At 44.3% G+C, this 22,357-nt stretch overlaps 1 protein-coding gene across 2 annotated transcripts in view; it reads right to left on the bottom strand.

Annotated features, from left to right (window-relative positions):
- Window positions 1-5,350: 5,350 nt before the first annotated feature.
- The window catches only part of LOC140187891 (flotillin-2-like), a 124,270-nt gene continuing 107,263 nt past the window's right edge, over window positions 5,351-22,357 (bottom strand). For both annotated transcript variants that reach the window (XM_072243721.1, XM_072243719.1), the window contains exons 6-11: window positions 19,828-19,941; window positions 18,492-18,611; window positions 15,954-16,168; window positions 13,704-13,887; window positions 11,872-12,021; window positions 5,351-7,856 (exon numbers count right to left, since the gene is read on the bottom strand). In XM_072243721.1, coding sequence (XP_072099822.1) covers window positions 7,818-7,856; window positions 11,872-12,021; window positions 13,704-13,887; window positions 15,954-16,168; window positions 18,492-18,611; window positions 19,828-19,941 — 822 coding nt within the window. In that variant the 3' untranslated portion in view covers window positions 5,351-7,817. The remainder of the gene's footprint in view (window positions 7,857-11,871; window positions 12,022-13,703; window positions 13,888-15,953; window positions 16,169-18,491; window positions 18,612-19,827; window positions 19,942-22,357) is intronic.

Raw genomic sequence — 22,357 nt, 5'->3', positions numbered from 1 at the left:
ACTAATCCTGTTTTGTTCCCATCAGCTCCCCCCAGCTTCCACCACTCACCCACACACAAGGGGCGATTTACAGCGGCCAATCAACCCATCCGCCGAGGCCATCACTCCTTTGGGATGCGGGAGGAAACCAGAGCACCCTGGGGAAACCTACACAGTCCCAGGAGAACATGCAAATGTCACACACACGGACAGGTCAGGATCAAACCTCGGCTTTCTGTCACTGTGAGCTACTCCATGAAGAGTTGTTCAGGGCTTCGAGAGGGGTACACTCAGCATGTGAGAGAAGCTGCAGGTTTACAGGGAAACAAGTCACTGCACAACAGAAGAACAGGATAGTTTTGATCCCTTACTATAGGAAAGCGTGCAGAAAAGATTTACAAATATGTAGCCAGGATTCTAAGGACTGAGTTACAGGGAAACGTTGGACTGGGAATTGATTCTCTTGGACCTTAGGAAACTGAGAGGTAATCTTACAGAGGTGGATAGAATTATGATAGGCATAGATAGGACTCACTTTCGTTCTAAATGCTATCTGCTTACTTTTATTGTTTGCACCATTTGTTTCTTTCTCTTTCTCTCTGCACATTGGGTGTTTGTCAGTTTTATTTAACAGGTTCTTTTGGGTTTCTTTGATTGCGGCTGCCCGTAAGGAAGTGAATCTCAAGGTTGTATAATGTGTACATACTTTGATAATAAATGTATTTTGAACTTTGAGGGTGACTACACTGTCTTTTTCCCAGGGTTGGGGATCAAGAACTAGAGGGCATGGGTTTAAGTTGAGGGGAACTTGAGTGGACTACCGTTTCTTTTAAATGCACAAATTGGATGCTATGTATGTAGAATGAGCTGCTAGAGGAAGTGGTTGAGGCAGACACAATAACATCACTGTGGCAAGTGTAACCCTTTACAGTGCCGGCAACTGATGTACAATTCTCGCTGCTGTCCGTCAGGATTCTGTATACATTCTCCCCGAGACCACATAGGTTTCCTCTGGGTGCTCTGGTGTCCTCCCACATTCCAAAGACATATGGGTGAGGGAAATTAAGTTGTATCTGTGCTGGAAACATGGCGACACTTGTGGGCTGCCTGCAAAAGACACATTTCACTAAATGTGACCAATAAAGACAGTTGGATGCTTACATGGATAGGAAAGGTTTAGAAGGTCATGGGCCAAACACTGGCAAATGGGCTGAATTCCGATGGGGCATCTTGGTCGTCATGGACCAGTTGGGCTGAAGAGCCTGATTATGTGCTGCGTGATTTGAAGAAGTAAGATGCAAGGACAATCAGCGCAATGATGAGGAGGTTTCAGTGTTCATTGGCCCAAATGATCCAGGGCCAAAGCTGGTAGTAGATGCTGTACTGTTGGGAGATGTCGGAGCCCCCTCGACAATATAACTGTTGAAGGAGGGAATGTACATTTTGAGTGGTGGATGGCTTTATCCTGTAAGTACTTCATCACTCTACTGACCTCTGCAACCTGCCAATGGTGAAAAGGCTTTGGGATCAGGAGTTGCTTCTAACTTTGCCTGTCACTACTTTGATCCAGTTGAAGTATTTCTCCAGAACAAAGGGTGGAAATAATGATTAAAATAAATAAAAGCTTCCAAAAGAAGCCTACAGGTGTTGCAAAAATCAAATGCCATATTGCAGTCTTCTGAGAACCAGGCAGGAGCTTGTCATGTGCTGAGTGGACGTTGGTGATCTTTCTTGCACAATTAGTTGCAGGTCCTTTGGCCCATCTAGTCCATAGCTCTCCATAACCCTCCTATCCATGTACTTAACCATACTTCTCTGAATGTTGAAATTGAACCCATTCCTCCACTTCTGTTGGCAGCTCGTTCCACACAACCACACCTCCCTGAGTGAAGATGTTCTCCCCTAGGTTCCCCTTAAGTACTTCACCTTTCACCCCAAACCAGCTCTACAGTTAAAATGATCCTCAAAAAGGTTGAAAGTACAACTATTTATTGTCCTCTGACTGAAAGGAGATTACAAAAGGATTTGAAATAAACCAAGTATTGCAGGCTTGAGTCATGAACAAGCTGTTTAAATCAGATCTCTTGTGCTGGCTTTGTAGTGTTGAATTTTCTAATGCAAATCCTCTGTAAGCAGATTAACACCTCGACAGTTTGCGTTCTGGTGCACATTCATTAATATCTATTAGCTTGTGCATCTTTATTTAATTCCTGCTTTAATTATTCAGATCCAGTTCATAGTTTGTGCTACGTTGCTATCTGTACATTAATCTTCAATGGAAAGCTCCTTACTTCCACATTCTGTGGCAAGCTGTTACCACAGTCATGCACACAGCTCATCACAAGCTCCTGCCCAGATCTCTGAATGCCATCTCTAGGTCACCATTCTGTAGATTATATTTCAGAATTAAGATTAGTTCTATTTGTCACATGTACAGAGAAACATCAAAACAGAGTCAAACACATTTTTTGCATCAATAACCAACAGTGAAGATGTGATGGGGGCAGCCTGCAAGTGTTGGCACACTTCAGGCCCCGATATAGCATGCCCACAACTCACTGACCTGTACCTCTTCAGCATGTGGAGACTGAAGCACAGCCAGAGAAAACCCACCTGGTGTGCGGGAGAACATATAAACTCCTTACAGACAATGGCAGGAAGTGAACCCCGATCACACAGAAGTTTCAGAATGCAAACTAGCCGAGGGTTAAACACCGGCAAAGAAAAGCGGCAGATATTTAAAAAAAAGCACAAAATGCTTAAGCTATCATTGGGTCTTCAAGAACAGCTACTTCCCTTCAACCATTCAATTCTTGAACCAACTGGCACAACCCTAATGACTGCAGTTTAGCACCATGACACTTGGCACTAAAATGGAGTTTGTTTTATTTTAGTGTCTTTTAAATTTCACTATGTACAATTTATGTTTGTCTTGTTTTTCTTGCGAATGTTGCTTATATGATGCCATGTGTGTATGATGCTGCTGCTGCAAGATTTTAATCTTTTTTACATATTTGAGATAACAGTGCTTTCGGGTCCTTCGAGCTGCGCTGCCCAGCAATTCCCCAATTTAATCCTAGACTAATCACGGACAATTTACGATGGCTAATTAACCTGCCAACCAGAGTGTCTTTGGACTGTGGGAGGAAACCGGAACCCACATGGTCATGGAGAGAACTTACAGGCAGTGGCAGGAATTGAACCTGGGTTGCCGGTACTGTAAAGCGTTGTGCGAGCCACTATGCTGACAAACTTGACTTTGCTTTTCTTCACGGATGTTGCTTGATCTACTAAGTACTTGCATCATTTTCTGTATGTACTTCAACTATTTAAATAATTTGCATCATAGAGTCAGAGAAGTAGAGCCCTTTGGCTGATCTGGTCCATTCTGAAACTATTTAAACCGCTACTCCCTTCGACCTGCACTGGACCAAAGCCCTGCACACTCCTATTAACCATGTGCCTATCCAAACTTCGCTTAAGCATTGGAATTGAGCTTGCATGTACCACTTACTCTGGCAGCTCATTCCATACTCGCATGACCTTCACTGAAGTAGTTTCCCTTCACTTTCCCCTTAAGCTTTCAGCTTTCAGGTTCTGTAACCAAGTATCTCTTACCCCTGTACTCCATCACTAGCTGGTCAGCAGCCAGATGCACAACATACTCCAACAGCAGGAAATATTTTTTGGTGCTGGTTTCCTTGTCTAAGTGTGGATTCTGCAGATGCTGGAAATCCAGAGCAACATCCATAAAATGCTCAGCAAGTCAAGCAGCATCTATGGAGGGGAATAAACAGTCAATATTTCAGGCTCAGTTCAAAATGTCAAATGTTTATTCCCTTAAATTTATAGTATTGGAATCGATTGTTCACCAGCTTTGAGTCCCATCAATATACAAGGGGGAAATCTGCAGTTACCAAATACTACTGGACTGATATAAAGATAGATACTCTTATTTCTATTTCCCCAAACACTTTCCTATTTTAACTGATATACAGTATTGTGCAGAAGTCTGAGGCACTCCAGCTATTTATGAGCCTGAGACTTTTACCGCGACTTTTATGTGGCACCTTTTGAATGTAGTTGGCAGCCAGTGTTAATGGAAGCAGTACCATGCTAGTTACCGTTCCTTGCGATGTTGGTTAACACAGTGAACAGACAGCTAAACTACTGATGTGGATCCAGGTTCAGAGCTGATGTCAAATCACGAACCTGAACTCCTCTCTCTACACAGATGCTGCCTGATTGGCTGAGTGTTTCCAGTAGGTCAGGGTGAGAGAAAGGGAGGGGCTGTCCTGAGAGACATTGAGGGCACACAGCACAGTGAAAACCCCCTACTGTAAATTATCAAAAATCTCCCTGCCTTGCTTCTAATGCACTTGTGAGAGAAAGATTGCGGCTGTAATTTTAAAGTGCCCGTGCCAAGCTGTAAATAAGTGGGCTTAGACACGACTGGGATGCCCCTGTACCAATCACCTAGCAAAGTGAGACCAAGTCCAGAAGTGTTTTGTGTAATTTAACAAAGTGAGCACAGGATGTAAACGAGAAAAAGCAAATAAAATATGAAGCAACACACAGGTTTGCAAATAAACAATCGACGTTTTGGGCTATGACCCTTCATCAGGACTGGAAAGGGGTAGAAGCCAGAATCAAATAAAATAAGGTGGACAGTGCTACTTTGACATTGATTACAGTCCGTTTTGTTTCCCACCTGGGCTTTGGATGTAGCTGCCGCTCTGACCCGTGTGTGCAGCAGACTGGCAGCAACACTGGCAAGATCTCATGGCAGGAAGCTCCCACAACAGTGATCCCATGCCAAACACATGGGCGCTAGGAGGGCAAGGCAAGCCCAGCAGTGTATGACCAATGGACTTGCTCCCGAACCAGCGTGGATAACTCCACTCACTTCAACATTGAACTGATCCACAACCTATGGACTCACTTTTAAGGACTCTACAACTCTTGTTGTCATTATTAATTATTATTTTTTGTATTTGCGCAATGTCTTTTGCACGTAGGTTGTCAGACTTTGTTATCTTTTTACACTGATTCTATTGCATTTCTCTGTTCTACTGTGATGCCTGCCAGAAAGCCAATCTCAGGGTTGTATATGGTAATGGGTACATACTTTCATAATACATCTACTCTGAACTTTGAATTTTAGGTTTCAACCTTAGTGGGGCAGGTTCCATGAAGAAGAAAACACACACACACACACACCACGTACCCACCACACCTTCTAAATAACTGCAGTTTAAAAGAAACTGCACGTTTGTAAGGATGCTCTTCAAACCAGCTATACTTCGAACTCAATCCGGACCAGTTGCTGGAACGGACCAGGCCCCGCGATTCACTCATTAGACTGAATGAAGAGAAGACAAAGAGACTTTGGGCCAACATATCAATATTTATCATACTCCACTGAGAGATTCCCATGGATGTGATTCAATTTCAAAAACAGATTACATGAATTACTTTCTACTGTATACATAATTGTACCACTATTTCTATAGAAGTGTTATCGAGTATATATTAAATATACCACATTTGCTCCTCTTTTTACTTACTTTTCAATGCAGATATTTTGATTTTTTTTAATAGATGCATCATTTGTAACAAATCAAAGTTTTTTTTGGCAGGAAAGAAATGTGATAAAATTAATCTTAAAAAGTTTACATTGTCAACGCATTAAAAAAAGTGTGGCTGGTTGTACATGCCACAGTCCAGTTAACAGCACTGCATTGGGTCACAAAAAGGTAATGTGATCTTGGGCTCGTCAGAGGCTAAAGTGCAGAGTTAAAGCAGATCTGAACCTCCAGAAGGAGAGGGTAACTGTACAGATCTTGCTTCCCCCCCCCACTTTAAACACCCGAAAGCCAGCATCACATACCTGGGACTACAGTCAGTCCTAGCTTCCCCATGCTGGAGAAAATCTATTTAACCCAGAGACAAAGGCTGCTTTATAATATTCATCCCCATTGTACAGAAGATCAAGAAAGAAGTGGAACCAGGAATTGGGAAAGGTCACATTATACGTCACAGTTTCTTCACAGTAACAGAAACAGAGTCTGGCAGGGTTAAAGTCTGTTCTTCTCTCCTTTGTTATCGAGCTGTGGATTTAAGGCTTTACACATTTTGGGAAAAATACAGGGAACATGTGGAGCACCCAGCTGATGGTTGGTGTGCCAGCCTGCGCCACTCACACGAGGGGAGAGGGGCCCATGCACCAAGGATAATATTTAAATGGCTTTCTAGAATTTGCATAATCTGTCAGATCGACACTGGAAACCTCAGGCTACGCTTAACCAGTATAAAGCTATTTGCATTGGGAGGACAGTTAATAAGTTAAAAATCACACGTGCAGTAACAAAGTTAACAATGTACATGACAGTACTCTGCTCTTTCAGCAACACCACTCGGCAGTTTAAAATAAATGCATTAACTTCTTGCGGTGATGCAGCCCAGAGATGGATTCCATCCAAGCCGGCTAATTTGCAACTTAAGACTTTTGGGAAACTGGAGAAGGTGACTTAGCTGCTGTGAGGGAGCTTTACAATATGGGAATCTGCTGCTGTCAGTGACAAGAATGGACCTTGGTCCTTTTGGATTCTTACTAATAATTCCTCAGCACTAGAGGGAAAACCCAGCGAGATCACAAACTTACACCTGTGGCCAGTGAACACGGGACTAACGAGCAAACTGAACTGCAATTTCACTTTGCTGGAAGTGAAGTGCATCACTGCAGGACTCCACTTGTAGACTGACTCCAGTAAGCATGCTCTCTGCAGTCATAACTTAGCGGATCACCCGTGGCCAGGGACCAGGCTGTTCCCCATGGCCATGGCTGAAGAATCATCCTGCAAGGATGCAGGGAAAGAGTGAGGCAGCTTTTTAGCTCTGCCAGCTGGAGTGAAATGGTGTTGACAGCTCTCTGAGGCACTGTATCGGGTTTAGTCCCACAGGCAACAACCAGCAAACCATCACCTGTGCCGGATATTTGTACTTGCCAAGATCCAAAAGAGATATGATTGCTGGTGTGTAGAGGCCATTTTTAAAGTATGACCAAATTTAATGTACAGAATATAACACCAAGCCCAGTATCGATTCTGTAGAACATATCCTCTACACATCCTCAACCACCCAACTGCAACAAACTACTTTAGCTTCGTTCTGAGACATTCATTAGGAAACTAAGCAGGATTAGCTGCTCCTCACGGTATCACCATTCCATGATCAAGTTAAAAAACATCGGGCCTGTTGGAGCTCAGTACTTGTCACCCGCTGCTTGGTCTGTTGTCCATGTTGCAGGATGCGTCAGGGAGCTCTTAGAATGTTGAGGGACTAGCTCAAATCTAACAAAAGGCACTTCAAAAGTGTCCTCTGAAGTTTAGTTGAAGACTTTAGGTATCCCATGGGAAAATTTAGAAATCTGGGAACAGGAATGAGTAGCCCAATGGCTGCCGTTTCTTCCCCACCTTCAGCAGCACCAGGGCAGCTGTCGGCACTTGAAATTAAGCAAAAAGGAATCCGTAGTAAGCTTTAAAAGGCCAACTTTCCACGAAGCTGATTGTGTTTTCTGATGGCAACCTGCAACATGGGCTTGAGTCCAAAAGCAAGGTATGAACAAATGAACACCATTGACTGAAAATTCGGATTAAAAAAAAACTGATTGATATTCTTAAATTAAGGCACCAGAGGTTTGAAAGAAAACAAAAAAAAATTAAAAAGGAAAAATCGCACAAATTATCCATAGAAAAGGAGATCCTTAAGTATTCTGAGGTGCAGATCTGTGGAGTAGTACTTTCTGCGGGGGAACGTTCTAAATGTGTCTCTGATGATCAAGCCTGGGCGTTGGTTAAACTGTGGATCAAAGGAACCTAGGAAAGAAATAGAACGTAATATTGAGAGAGGAGTTGAACTGAGTCAGAACTACTTTGATTAGAGCTTGAGAGATGTTTCAGGGAGAACAATATCAGGAACAATTCCTGAAATTCTTTGATACGAAAACATCAGTTTCACTAAAGGACAGCAGCTCAAAAAGAAAAATCTGCTCCAAAACCAAAATGTGAAATAAAAAATAGCATGTTGGATTCACTGAGTAGGCCAGGTAACAACATATCAACCTGAAACACTGCAACTATTTCTCTTCCCACAGATGCTGCCTGACCTTTTGAGTATTTCCAACAAGAGAACATCTGCAGATACTGGAAATCTGAGCAACACACACACAAAGTACGGGAGGAACTCAGCAGGCCAAGCAGCATCTATGGAAAAAAGTATAGTCTATGTAGCCTAGATTACCTGCTGCCACACTGTGGTTCTGTAGATTAACTTCTGTCAAGCTGTGATTGTCTAGTTTAACTGCTGACAGATGTGTTAGTCTGGATTAACTGCTATCAATCTGGAGTGCAATTTGAACTTGACCTGGAGGCAAAAGTCACATTCATGATGAGCCTAGGATTCCTGTAGGCCATTCAGCCCAGCTAGTTCATGCCAACTCAGCTGCCCATTTGAGCTCATCACACAGCCTGCTTTTGGCCCATGTTCCTCTAAATCTGGAGTTCCCACCCTGGGGTCAATGGACCCCTTGTTTGCTTCTAATGATCGTAAGATCCTGCTATACATTGAGAACTTAAAGCACTGCAGGACTACACCATGAGTAAATTGCTCACTGGCGGAGATAATGAATGAGCTGTGCCTGAGTCAATGGAGGCTTACAGTCAAATAGCGAGTGGTCATCATGGTCCCTTTTCTTGTGATCGCAAGACCCCTTTGGACATATGTCAGTCTGGCACACGGCAAGTTCAGTTTGCTGATTTATTGGGTGAAAGCTGGGCCAATGGAGGGGGAGCTCCCTAGCCTCGGTCACAGTGAGGACTAGACCCGAAGTCACGGTGCCACTGCAGCAAGGAGATGAAGCTGTTGTGGCCCACCGCTCAGAATGGAGTCAGTGCTGCCCTCCCAGGCTCTTGCTTGGCGGAAGACAAGCTCTCTTGTGGTTGACTGCTGATTTTTTTGGTGGCACTCAATGGACTCGGGCCTCAAACTGTGGGGTTGTTTGCTTTTCAGCCACCAGGGGAGAGGTGTCCAAGCTGTCGCACTCTACCGGGGGCGGGGCAGCGCAGTTGTGGTCGACTGAGGGGTCTGGTCTATATACATACATGTTTGGTTATGTTTTTACTAATATTCTATATATGCCTGTATATGCAAAGACTGAGCGGTCTGGACTATATAAATGTATATTCTGTAATTTTGCGAGTATACTATATGTGCTTGCATATGCAAGGAGTGGCCTCAAGGCCAAGTGTTGACTAGTGGATATCGGGGGGGGGGGGGGGGGGTTGAGAGATCTCGGTGGTCTGGGATGCCACACTGTAGTTGGACTAGATGGTGAGGCCACGTTATGTTCAGTTTTGGTTTCCCTGCCCTAGGGAAGATGTCATTAAGCTGGAAACCATGTAGGAAAGATTTCTGAGGCTGTTGCCAGGACTCGAGGGACCGAGTTGGAGAAGTTGAAGAGGTTAGGAGTTTTTCCACTGGAGAATTGGAGAATAAGGATGATCTTATTGGGGTTTATAGTATCATGAGGACACAGATAGGGTGAATACAGGGCTGGGCAATCAAAACGATTCTACATCATTGTATCTTACTGATATTCTGTGTGGGCTCATGACTTGCATGTGCGGGGACTGTGCATCAAGCTGTGCTGTTGTTGGGGGGGGGGGGGGGGGAGGTGGCCTGTCGGGACTCTTTTATTCCGTGAATGTGTTCCTGTGTCTGACTGTTGGTAATGTGTTTTAGGACCTCAAACCCACAGTAATGCTGTCTCGTTTGGCTATATTCATGAATGGTTGAATGACAATTAAACTTGAATTGGCATAAGAGGTTGGGAGCCCCTGGTTTTGAGTCTAAACCTTCCTGAGCCATGTAGCTTTAAACTGTTATACTGTACCTGCCTCATGTACAAACCACCCTCTGGTGAGAAAGCTGCTGCTCAGGTCATTACATCGCTCCCCTCTCACCTTAAAACCCATGGCCTCTCAATTTGATTGCCTAGCCCTGTATTCACCCTATCTGTGTCCTCATATTATAAACCTCGATACGTTCACTCCTTATTCTCCAATGAAAAAACTCCTAACCTCTTCAACTTCTCCAACTCAGTCCCTCGAGTCCTGGCAAAAGCCTCAGAAATCTTTCCTACACAGTTTCCAGCTTAATGACATCTTCCCTAGTGCAGGGAAACCAAAACTGAACATAACGTGGCCTCACCATCTAGTCCAATTTCAATGCTTGATGTCCTGACTGATGAAGGCCTGTGTGCCAAAAGCCTTCTTCACCAACCTACCGTTGGCACCATTTTCTGGAAACTATGCATCTTTGCGTCCCTCTGATCACTCCCCAGGGCCCTAAGTATTCAGTGATAGTCCTGCCCTGATTTGTCTTCCCGAACACCTCACACTTATCTGAAGTAAGCACTATTTGTCATTCCAGCTGATCATTCAGCTCTCTCTAACTCAGGGGTTCCCAACCTGGGGTCTGTGAATCCCTTGCTTAATGGTACTGGCTAATGACATAAAGAAGGTTGGGAGCCCAGTCTGACTGGTAAACATCTTCATATGGAGTAAACTGCCAAAGGAAGTGGTTGGGGCAGTTACAATATAACATTTAAAAGACACTTGAATGGATGCATATGTAGTTCAGGGGGACGTGGGCCAAACGCAGACAACGAGATGAGTTCAGATGTGCATCTTGCCACCAAATTTGAAAACCATAGAATAAATTGTTTGTAGACAAAATTGGCTAGTATGATAGGGGAAAGGCTGACTTTCACAATGGAAGGAATTTCAGTGGAGTTTTCCAGTCCCAGGACCATGAGGCTCCCTTATATCAAAGCCATACAATTTCCAAATGTGCAGATTATGCAAAACTTGTAGGTTTAGTGAAATCTGAGAACAGTCATAGACTTTGAAGAGACAGTAGAGACTAGTGGGGGGGGGGAGCAGGAGGCAGTTGAAGTTTACTGCTGAGTAATGGGAAATGCTACATTTGAGATGTCAGGGATAAGTGTTTTTTTTTTACACACAGAGTGGCGAGTGTGTGGAATGGGCTGCCGGTGACAGTACTGGAGGTGGATACTATAAGGTCTTTTAAGAGACTCCTGGATGGCTACATGGAGCTTAGAAAAAGAGAGGGCTATAGGTAAAGTATAGGTAGCTCTAAGGTAGGGACATGTTCAGCACAGCTTTGTGGGCCGAAGGGCCTGTATTGTGCTGTAGGTTTTCTATGTTTCTATTGGAAGGGAAGATTAAGGGCACAATTCAAAAGGAGGTACAAGAACAGTGTTTTGTAGAAAGTACGTCAACGTTCTTGAGTGAAGGAGGTCAGGTAGGTTAAAAGGTACATTCAAAGGCTTACAGTACTTTATAAACAGAATACAAGAGTAGAGATGAACTTTATAGTTACAATTTTTGGTGCAATACTTTAAGAGAGAAAAGGCTTTGGAAAGGTTGCAAGTGTTTTATAAACAATTATTCCTGGAGTAAAGATTTTCAGTCAGATAGCAAGTCTGGAGGGATTGGGTTGTTCTGAGCCCGTGGCATGGAATGCACTGCACGGGGGTACTGCTCTATTGTAGCAATCTAAAGGTCAGTGGGAAGGTAACTGAAAGCACATGCAGGGCTATGGGGTGAGGGTAGGGAATGATATCCTTACAGTAGCATGCTACAGACTTAATGGGTCAAACAACCTGTTCTGATCCATTGTTATTTCACAAACCTCGTATCAGATGACTGAACGAGTAAAATTTCCTGCCATCAAACTGCCTGAAGTACAAGGAGTTGGACAGGTACATCTAGCACAGATTAACAACACTGGAAGGAAATGGATACTCACCTTTGATAGATCGATCCCAGTGAGAGCCTGGACAGAGGCCGGGACCTCGGCCAGTAGACGCGTGACCTCCGACGTCACACGGTTACTGTCTCCTCCAAGAATCACTATTTCATCTGTCTTGGCTAGTGGAGCTGCAACTTCTGCAGCAATCTGGGAATAGAGAGGTTACCATGAACAGACCAAACACCACAGTACAAACGTACAGATTCATTTACACATCACACATACATCCAAACATGCATCATTCGCATTAATAAGGATGTGCTGGGAGCACCTGCGAGTGTCCCCACACATTCCAGCTCCAATGCAACATACACACGATGCTCAGCAGAACACCACAGAACACAAACCAGCTGTAAAACAAGCCCCATTCCTCCCTCCCACCCACGCTCGTACACAGTCCACCAAACCGAGGACAGACCTCCAGACCTCCAGACCTCCAGACTTTAGCTACAGGCTTCAGCTTCCAAATTCCTCTGTATTGACCCACAGGTTACCCAATGACTCCAGGTTTGAAATCTAGTCTCACTGCCTGACTGGTCCTCATGCTTCCTGTTCACATAGGCATCTAATCCCACTACCCACTGACCTAGGACAGCACAATTCCATAGATGTCCTTCATCACCCATCCCCATCATTGGCTTTTGAATGCTGAGCAGAGGCCTTACCTACAACTCCACCACATCTCTGTCTGTAAACCTTAACATGACCCGCTAACTCCACTTTCTGCCCTCAAAACCACCCAATGAACTTTAAAACATGGAGTCTGAGCCACGATCTCGAGAGAGACCGCAGCTCAGCACCACCTTGACCAGCAAGATAAACATTCCTTCATTCTCAGCTCCTGATCACTACGCTGAACAACCCTCTCCTTCACATTGCTCTTGCCCTCTCCTCAGCCCTCTGTAGATTGCCACAACCAAGGACTGAATGCACAGTGGGGTGGATATTGAGACACCAAGTGCACATTGTGCCCCATGGGATTAAAACCAAGGGAAGGAACTCTAACCATGCCCATCCAACACCAACCTAAATCCCTTGCACGTGCTGCCAGTGTGCGCAGCTCTGTGATCAGCAAGCACACATGAATATCCACCATGTTTACTGCTCAGTTTCAGCCCGTGACTGATGAATACAGAAGGCTCTCTGATTCTGGCTGAATTCAAGTTCCTCTTGCTAATCTCACTTCCCTGGCCTTTTCACGTTCACCCTTTTCAAAATGGAGTGGGTCCACACATTTATGAGACTGATCTCAGGATGAAAGGGTTAACATATGAGGAGCGTTGAAGGCTCTGGAGCTATACTTGCTGAAGTTTGAAAGAATGAGGATGGAATCTCATTGAAACCTACCGAATACTGAAAGGATGTTTCCTGTGGCAGAGGAGTCTAGGACCAGAGAGTACAGCATCAGAATAGAAGGATGTCTCTTTAGAACAGAGATGGGGAAGAATTTCTTTAGCTAGAGGGTGGTGGATTGTATAATTCATCGCCACAGACAGCTGTGGAGACCAAGTCACTGGGTATATTTAAAGTGGGGGCTGATAGGTTCTTGATTTAGTAATGGTGTTAAAGGTTATGGGGAAAAAGCAGGAGAAGGTAGTCAACAGAATATAGCCATGATCAAACGTTAGAACACACTCGATGGGCCAAAAGACCTAATTCTACTCTTAGGTCTTATGGTCTAAATGCAGTTCCACCTCCCTCTTGAATCTAGTTATTTCCACTTATTTCATTCACCTGCACCATTGACAACTTGGAAACACTACTCCACCGGTCTTTCTGACAACAGCACGCGTATAAGTCTTTCAGCATCTTTACATAGGGCGGATTACCTTGGGAAGAGCATCCAGCACCATTGCCATCTTGGCTGCGTCTCCGTACTGCCGATAACCTGCAGCTTTCAGTCGCATTTTCTCTGCATCTGCTTTCCCAATGGCTGCGATAGAAGAAGCCTCAGCCTCTCCGATCTTGCGGATCTTTTCAGCTTGAGCCTGGGCGATCAGCACTTGCTTCACTCTGCAGACACGAGACCCACAAATGTTAGCCCAGCACCTACCATTACGGTACAACGTCAAGGAATGAGGTAGATTTGCAGTGTGGCCACTGATCCAAACCGAGGGAGTGAACAAACATCTCTCACACACAGCAAGATCTCACCACACATGGTGGCCAGCACATCTGGCTGCAGTGGAAGAGCACAACTTGACGAGGATAGTGAGACAGTGAAACTGGGCAAACATTTAGATAGTGGATATCTAGGGCTATTGTCTTTGGAGCAAAGGAAGATGAGAGGTGACTTGACAGAGGTGTACAAGATGGTATGTGGACAGCCAGAGAGCTTTTTCCCAGGGTGGAAATGGCCAATATAAGAGGACATAATTTTAAGGTGATTGGAGGAAAGTATATTGGAGATGTGTTTTTTTTTAAACGTAGAGTGGTGGACGTGTGGGATGTGCTGCCAGCGGTAGTGGTAGAGGGAGGTACATTAGGAATACTTAAAAGATTCATGGATAGAAAAAAAATGGAGGGCTCTGTGGGAGGGAGGGGTCTTGGAGTAGCTGATCTTGCAAAGGGCTTGGAGTTCACTTGTACAGAGGACACACTTGGAGTACCGCAGACAGCTTTGGTCACCTTAATTTAAAAAATATTAACACTGGAGCTAGTCCAAAGGAGATCCACGAGAGTATCTGTTGGGAGAAGGAGATTGTCCTATCAAGAGAGGCTAGGACGCGATCACCGGGGCACTGAGATGCTTTCAGTAGTCAGAGAGTTTCATACAAGAGGGGCATAGTTACACAATAAGAGGCTGCACATTTAAAACACGAGTAATTTTTTTTGGAATCTCTGGGTTGTGGAGGCTAGATTATTAATTAGAATACGATAATTATTAATTGGACTAAATTAGAAGTATTTAAGGTAGAGCCAGGCACATTTTTGAAAGATCATGGAATTGAGGGTATGGGGAAAGGGCCTGGAGATGAAGTCACCATAGATCAGTGATTGTAGTGAATGTAGGGCAGGCTAGAGGAGCCAAGTAGACTTTTCTGCCCCTATTTGCTTGCATTTATGCTCAGAAGGAAACTAACATGGCTGACAATTTCACATTTTACTTGGCACAGTATTCTAACAGCCAGATACATGTACTCATGTATCTAGTGCAGGACTCAAATTAACAACCATCGGCCGCGAAAACAATATCATTCAGATGGAATGGATGAGACCTCAAGTTACCAAAGGAATAATCCCCACATTCCCCACAGCTGTTAGCTTGCAGGGCCAAGAAGTGGGGGGGGGGGGGGGGGTGAGCTTGCATGAAGTGGACAGAAGACGTGCCCACTGGATGGAGCTTAGAGAATAAACTGGCCATGTGTGAGGTGCTGCATTTTAGGAGATCAAATGGAAATGGACAGTGTATGGTACGGCCCTGGGCAGGGTTACCAAACAGGGGGATCTAAGAGTACGGGTGCATAGTTTGCTCAAAGCACCATCATAGGTAGATCTGGTGGTGATTAAGGTGCCTGACCGACTGGTCTTCAGTCAGGGCACTGAGGACAGCATTTGGCTAGTTATGGCACTGTTATACACATGTAGTACTGTGTATAGTATTGGTCACCCTAGGGTGGGAAAGACGTTACTAAATTGGAAACAGTGCAGAAAAGATTTACCAGGATTTTGCCCGGACTGGTCTTTTCCCAGGGAAAGGTGCTAAAGACAAGCGGGCAGAGGCTTATGATCAGAGGAACTCCAGGGCAGCTTCTTCTCACAAAGGAAGGAGCAAATAGTGGTTGAACTAGGCACATTAGTATATGGATAGGAGAGGTGTAGAGGGTTATGGGCCAAATGCAGTCAGTTGAGACTAGCTCACGGGGCAGTACAGCACATATGAGTTAGGCTGAAGCATCTGTTTCCATGTTGGATGATTTTAGGACAATGGTGGAACAGGCAGCAAGGGCTGAATTGTGGCCCAGCTCTGATTGAGAAACAAGACAACTCCCATGGTCAGATACACCACAAGAGTTTCATTAACATGAAATAAATATACCGAGGGAAAGCAGTCACGGGGACAGAAGTCACACACGCACTTTTGGCCTTCTGCTAGCTGCTGCATCTTGAAAGCCTCAGCTTCTGCTGGCCTCTTCACTGTCCCGATCAGCTCCTTGTCCATGCGGAGTATTTCTTTCTCCTCAATGTCGATCTGCTTCTTGCGTTGAACCACCTCGATCTCGATTTCCTCCTGCCGGATTTTCTGCTGCTCCTTGGCCCCCTGTAGCTCGTATGCCAGCTGAGCCTCTGCTTTCTGAATACAGATGAGAAAACAAGGTACCATGTTCAGCTCAAAAAGAGGAAGAGGGAAGGCAAGGTGTGCAACAGAATATAGTGTCAGTACCTGTGAACAAGAGACCAGCTGACTTGTTTGAAAAATTACAGATTAGATTTAAAAATCAGCTTTATTTTGATGTACATGTGAAAACTAAAGCTAATTTTTAATTGGGAACATTAATCAGTCTGCTGCTTCCAGGTGCTATAAACTCAGAGACTTCCCATTGTTCTACAGTAGATCTAATGATGTAGCTTATTGATCCAAATCCACCAGCCTCTTCTTACCCCTCAATCCTACTCAGCTCCCCACTGTTCAGCCAGATCCTATTTTCTCCTCTGCCAAACAGGTCAGCTTAGGGAAATGCTCTTAAAGCCCGGTGTTCCCAGTCCAAACAATCTTAAAGTCAACCTTCTCTCCTCAGACACCAGGCCGTTTCTCTGGTACATTGCATTGGTAAAACTCTCACCTGGTCTTCACCCACAAGATTTGGGAATTGGTCTCATTATCTGGTCAATCAGTACTCCGGTCATTAATCTACATCTAAAAGCCTCTGGAACCGACATGCTTCACTTGTGTAGCCACCGTGGTTTCCAAGTGTCCTACCACGGAGAGCTTGAATCCAAGTGTCCTAACACTCACACTTGTTCCTCATTTACTTGTGCACAAGGAGAACAGCCTGGCCCCTGCCACTAAGCTGATCTGAAGTTTGAACAAAGAAATTTCATTTTTATACAAAAATTGACTAGCTCAATAGACAATGACCCTACAGAAATTTTGTGCACTTCTGAATCTCAATTTGCATATATAAGTATCAATCATAATACATATTTTTGATGTTAATACCAATTAACTCTACATATTAAAGGCCAATAATACTTGAGAATTAGTAACATAACTGTCCAATGATAAGCCTTGCTGTAGAATTCTTCATTTACATCTCTTGGTATGCTTGGTGATCAGACCTGAACAGGAAGTGTGCACGTGCTGAGCCCGGGTGCCTGCACACCATCTCTGTCAGCTTATCATCTTGGCTTTTGTTTCAATGAACTTCCACACTCACAAAGTGTCTGTGCTCTGTTCTGTTAGCACAGTCTTTTAACCCTTTCCTTGCTGCAGCTTCCACAATATGGAAAGCTAGATAAACATCAGCACTCACAGACAGCTGAAAAATCAGCAAATCGGACAGAGTAAAAATAATATTTTTCCTGGTTCTAAAGAATGGTCCTTGGCTTAAAACATTACCCTTGTTTCTTCTCCTGCAGATCCTGCCAGACTTGCTAAATGTTTCTCATATCTCCTGTTTTTACTCTGGAGTTCCACCATTTCAAGTTTTTAATTTTAATCTTCACCCAGGGATTGGAGAGGTTGCAGAATTTGTTCAACTAGAGAGAGTGGCCGAAGTGTGTAACAGATTCAAATGTGAATATCTGAATGAGGAACAGGACCTGTACATGTGAAATACGTCATTTGCGTTAACGACCAGCACAAGCTAAGGGCAGCCCACAAGTGTCCCCACACATTCCAGCACCAACATAGCATGCCCACAATGTTCAGAACAACACCAGCAACGGGTGTAGTCTGAGCAATACTTTATTTAACTGAACCATAACATGCAGCAACTTTGACCGAGTCTTTAGCAAACCATGTATTAGGGCATCCAGCTCCCTCCATCCTACAAGTTCTACAGATCTCTCAACTGTTTAGATATTCAACTTACTTAAACTTTCCTATTGAAATTAATGTATTTCCCCCCCATGACAAGATATATGCCCTCTCACTAAACTGATCTTTGTGGCCTCTCTCTGTCCTCTTTACAATTAACCTACCACCTCCCTGTGTCATCAGCAAGTCGAGCAACTGTGCCTTCAGCACCTCCACCAGGTTATATATATATACACACACACTGACAACAGCCGAAGCCCTGCACACCTCCCATTACATTTTGGCAACCTGCCTTTCAGTCTTTTATCCAGGCCAACACATTACCTCCAGACGCGAGCTTTCACTCTGTTCAAATAATTTTTGATGGGCCACAACTGGCCAAATGTTTGTTGGAAATCTGGCAGCTGGTTAAACAGACGATGGAGGAAGGAATAGGGTGATTGAGTGTGATGTAGAAGAGGTTGCTGTAGAGCACAAGTACTGACAGGAGACAGGTCTGAGCTGTTGACTCAGAACCGAGACAACCTCTGGCTCAGTAATCAGTAGCGCCGTTAACATTCTGCATTCTTCAGAGTGTCCGACCTTATTAAACTTGCAGTGGCAGTGTTGGGTGTATGTAACACTCACACACACCTACCTTTGTATTTATCTCCTGATTAAAAGCTGCCTTCTGCATCTCAAAGGCTCGCTTGGAGTCTGCCATCTTGGTGTCCGCACTGTACTTAACATCCATTGTTTCCTTCTTGCACTCAGCTTCCTGCGGGTTTCAGGGATACAGGACAAGCACAAGAACAATTAATCAGGCTCACTGTTATACCCACTGTGGTTGAAATGTCTAAGTTCGTCCACCTAACTGTCACTCAGTGGAGATTAAAGACCTAAGCCTTTTAGTAATGGAAGATAAATCTTCCAGAATGCCATTGCAGCGCCTAGTAGAGAAATCAGAACTGAGCATCTCCCATTTCTTTAAAAGCACTGGGGCAGCACGATAGTATAGCAGTCAGCATCAAGCCATTATCGTGCCAGTGACCTGGGTTCAATTCCCACTGCTGTCTCTAATGAGAGCACCTAACACGACCTCTGCAGCATCTCAGTGTTTGCTCCACACTGTGACAGTGCTGCACACCACGGGGTGCAACCAGAGGGTGAATGGGTGCCTTTCCTCAATTACAGAGGATACACCCGAGTCAGCAACCAGGCTCGGATGCAAACAGCATTCAGCAGTGCAGTGCCAAGTGGGGTACCAGTGTATCTAGAAACCCTTTGCTTCTGCAACTAAAATACAAACATCTCCCACCGCCTCTCCCAGAAACCGGGGACTCTGCCAAATGTAATGTCAGTATTCATTTCCAGAGGACTAGACTATAAAAGTAAGGATGTAATGCTGAGGCTTTATAAGGTGTTGATCAGACGGCATGTACAGTATTGTGAGCAGTTTTGGGCCCCACAATCTAAGAAAAAATGTGTTGGCATTGGAGAAGGTCCAGAGGAGATTCACATGAATCCTGGGAATGAAAGGGTTAACGTACAAGGCGTGTTTGATGGATCTGGGCCTGTACTCACAGGAATTTAGAAGAATGAGAGAATGATGTAAATGAAACCTATCGAATATTGAAATGCCTAGAGTGGATGTAGAGAAGATGTTTCCTATAGTGGGTGAGTAGAGGACCAGGGGGCACAGCCTCAGCATAGAAGGACATCCCTTTAGAACAGAGATGAGGAGGAATTTCTTTAGCGAGAGGGTGGTGAATCTTCAAACTCAATGCCACAGACAGCTATGGAGGCCATGTCATTGGGTATATTTGAAGTGGAAGTTGACAGATTCCTGATTAGTAAGGGCATCGAAGGTTACGGCAAGAAGGCAGGAGACTGGGGTTGAGGAGGAAAATAAACTGCAAGCAGACACGATGGGACAAATGGCTCAATTCTACTCCTATGCCTTATGGTCTCAGCGACAAGTGAACAATGGTTACCCGGATGCCAGCATCTCTCTCTGCTTCTGCTACTCCGATCTCTGCATCTCTCTGCACAATTGCTGTCTGTGACTTCCCCAATGAACTCAGGTACTCCACTTTGTCATAAACGTCCTGTGGGACAAAAGCAGTAGATTAGAAGATTCACTTCACATGATCATTCCAGTAACTTACGTAGTCACAGGGAGCAGTACAGCTTCTGGCCGAGCACACAACAGATGCTGACAAAGACTAAATTACAGGTGTTAACAACTGAAACCGTTCCCTTCACTTGACTCACCTGAACCAAATCCACTTGATTTGCTTCACACACCCTTATAGGTACATTAATCAATATTCCCCATGTGTAAGGGGTTTCTTCTTTTATGTTACTGCGTAGGCTTATCAAAATGGCTTCTTTGTTATAATTAAAATGGCTTTTCTAAAATGATTGTGATGTAAGGAGTTCTCTCTCTCTCTCTGCTTGTTTGGGTTATATTATTGATAAGAGAGAAAACGAACCAATTGGGATAGATGTTATCCTTTCTTGTGTGTCTGTAAGCTATTGTTTTCGTGGGCATTGGGGAGAAGACGTGATGGGGACAGAGAGAGTGGACGCGATGCTGTAAGCTGGCCAACTCCCGAGCGGGAGTCCGAGACCCAGGGTCTTCGGTGAGGAAAGGAGCTGAATTCAGACTTGTGTGGAGCATCTGGTCGACCACCGTGGTTGGTCCCAGGTGGCGGGTTGAGGTGGTCGGAGGGGATCGAATGGTGGAAAGAGGACCCCGTTACTTGAGCTCCAACTGTTGTGCACGAAGTGGTTGAACTTTGATAAGTTTGGCGCCTTTTACATTCCTTTTATATTTTATCTCTATTAATTACATAGTTCCAGTAATATCTATAAACTGTAATCATCTAATCGCATGTGGTCTGTTATTTGGCGGGGTGGGGTACATCACACAGCATCCACACAAACTTGATTACCCAGTTTGGTGGGGCCGAAGGCTGCTCCCCCTAGACAGAAGCGAGCTGAGTGAGCCTGAGGCTTACCGGGGGGCTACACATGTATTAGGAATTTGCTGTGGTGCAACATGCAAGAAAAAACAACATTCAACAATTATAAAGAGTTATACAAATGTTAGAGGTTAAAGTTTTGATATGGAATAAAATATGCATAAATACATAAATATTAGCGTGTATTTACAATGTAAATGACATTAAAAAGTAGAATAAAGTATTTATAGTGCAGTGTAGTAATGGTGGTATAGCTGGAGGAGGGTGAGATGAACTAACCAGAATAGTTGATCAGATTAACTGCCCGGGGAAAGAAATTTTAAGAAGGCGTGTATTTTGTTTTAATAATCCTATAGCACTTTCTATAAGGAAGCTTTTGGAAAAGGGAGTTTGTTGTGTGGGTAGCGTCCACAATGCCTTTTAATGACTTGAATGAAAGATTTCAATGTGGAATCTGTAAACCAGTACAGGACACAAAGCTGGGTGGGCGGGTGAGCCCAGAGGGGGAGACTGTTGAAGAGTGGGCAATGTATTAAGGTGTGGATACACTTAAGATGAATTGACTGAGTGGAAAGAGATGGGGAAAGGGGAAGTGCCACAGACCTGACTGTCCTTGAGCACCAATGAACAGAACATAAATACGCACTTGTAGTAGGCAGTCAAGGAACAAATTGCAGTTTAGGGATTTGAGCAAGAATGTCTTAGGACCAGAGGACACAGCCTCAGTATAGAAGGACATCCATTTAGAACAGAGATGAGAATGAATTTCTTTGGCCAGAGGATGGTGAATCTGTGGAATTCATTGCCACAGACTGTTGCTGTGGAGACATCAGGTAGAGGTTGACAGGTTCCTGATTAGTAAGGGCATCACAGGTTACAGGGAGAAGGCAAAAGAATGGGGATGAGAGGGAAAATAAATCAGCTATGGTGGAATAGTAGATCAGAATGGTACGAATAGCCTGATTCAGCTCCTGTTTCTTATGGTCTTGCTGCCATTGCCTGCAGTTCTGGTCTCCCTTTCTGAGGAAGGATGTTTTTGATGAAGAGAGATGGCAGGAAAGATTCATCAGACTGATAATGGGGGGAGGAGGGGTGCATGGACAATATGTAAGAACAGATTGGATCGTCTAAGCTTATCTAGCTTATCTAGGTTGCAGAAGGAAGCAGCTAGGAAGCTAAAAAATTCTAACTGGAGCAGATGGGAAGGAATATCCCCATGACTAGAATGCCCAGGACCAGGAGTAACCAGCCGAGGATGCAGGATGTCATGTACGACCCGGATGTGGAGAAATTTCTTCACCATCATAGGGAGTTGAGGCAAAATTATTTAATTTAATATTCAAGGAGCTGGATATGTTTCTTAGGCTGGAGGGATCAAACAACCCAGGCAAAAAGTGCTGAATCTTGATGATCAGCATTATTTTATTGAATGTTGGGACAGGCTCAAAGGCCAACAAATGGCCTCTACCTGTTCCTATGGAGGATAGGCACCGTGCAAGAACAGGCTCTTAGGTCCACGAAGTCTCTGCCGACCATG

Source organism: Mobula birostris, chromosome 25 (genome assembly GCF_030028105.1).
Source record: "Mobula birostris isolate sMobBir1 chromosome 25, sMobBir1.hap1, whole genome shotgun sequence".
In the NCBI taxonomy this organism is placed as follows: domain Eukaryota; kingdom Metazoa; phylum Chordata; class Chondrichthyes; order Myliobatiformes; family Myliobatidae; genus Mobula; species Mobula birostris.
This window is presented reverse-complemented; position numbering and strand designations above follow the sequence as displayed.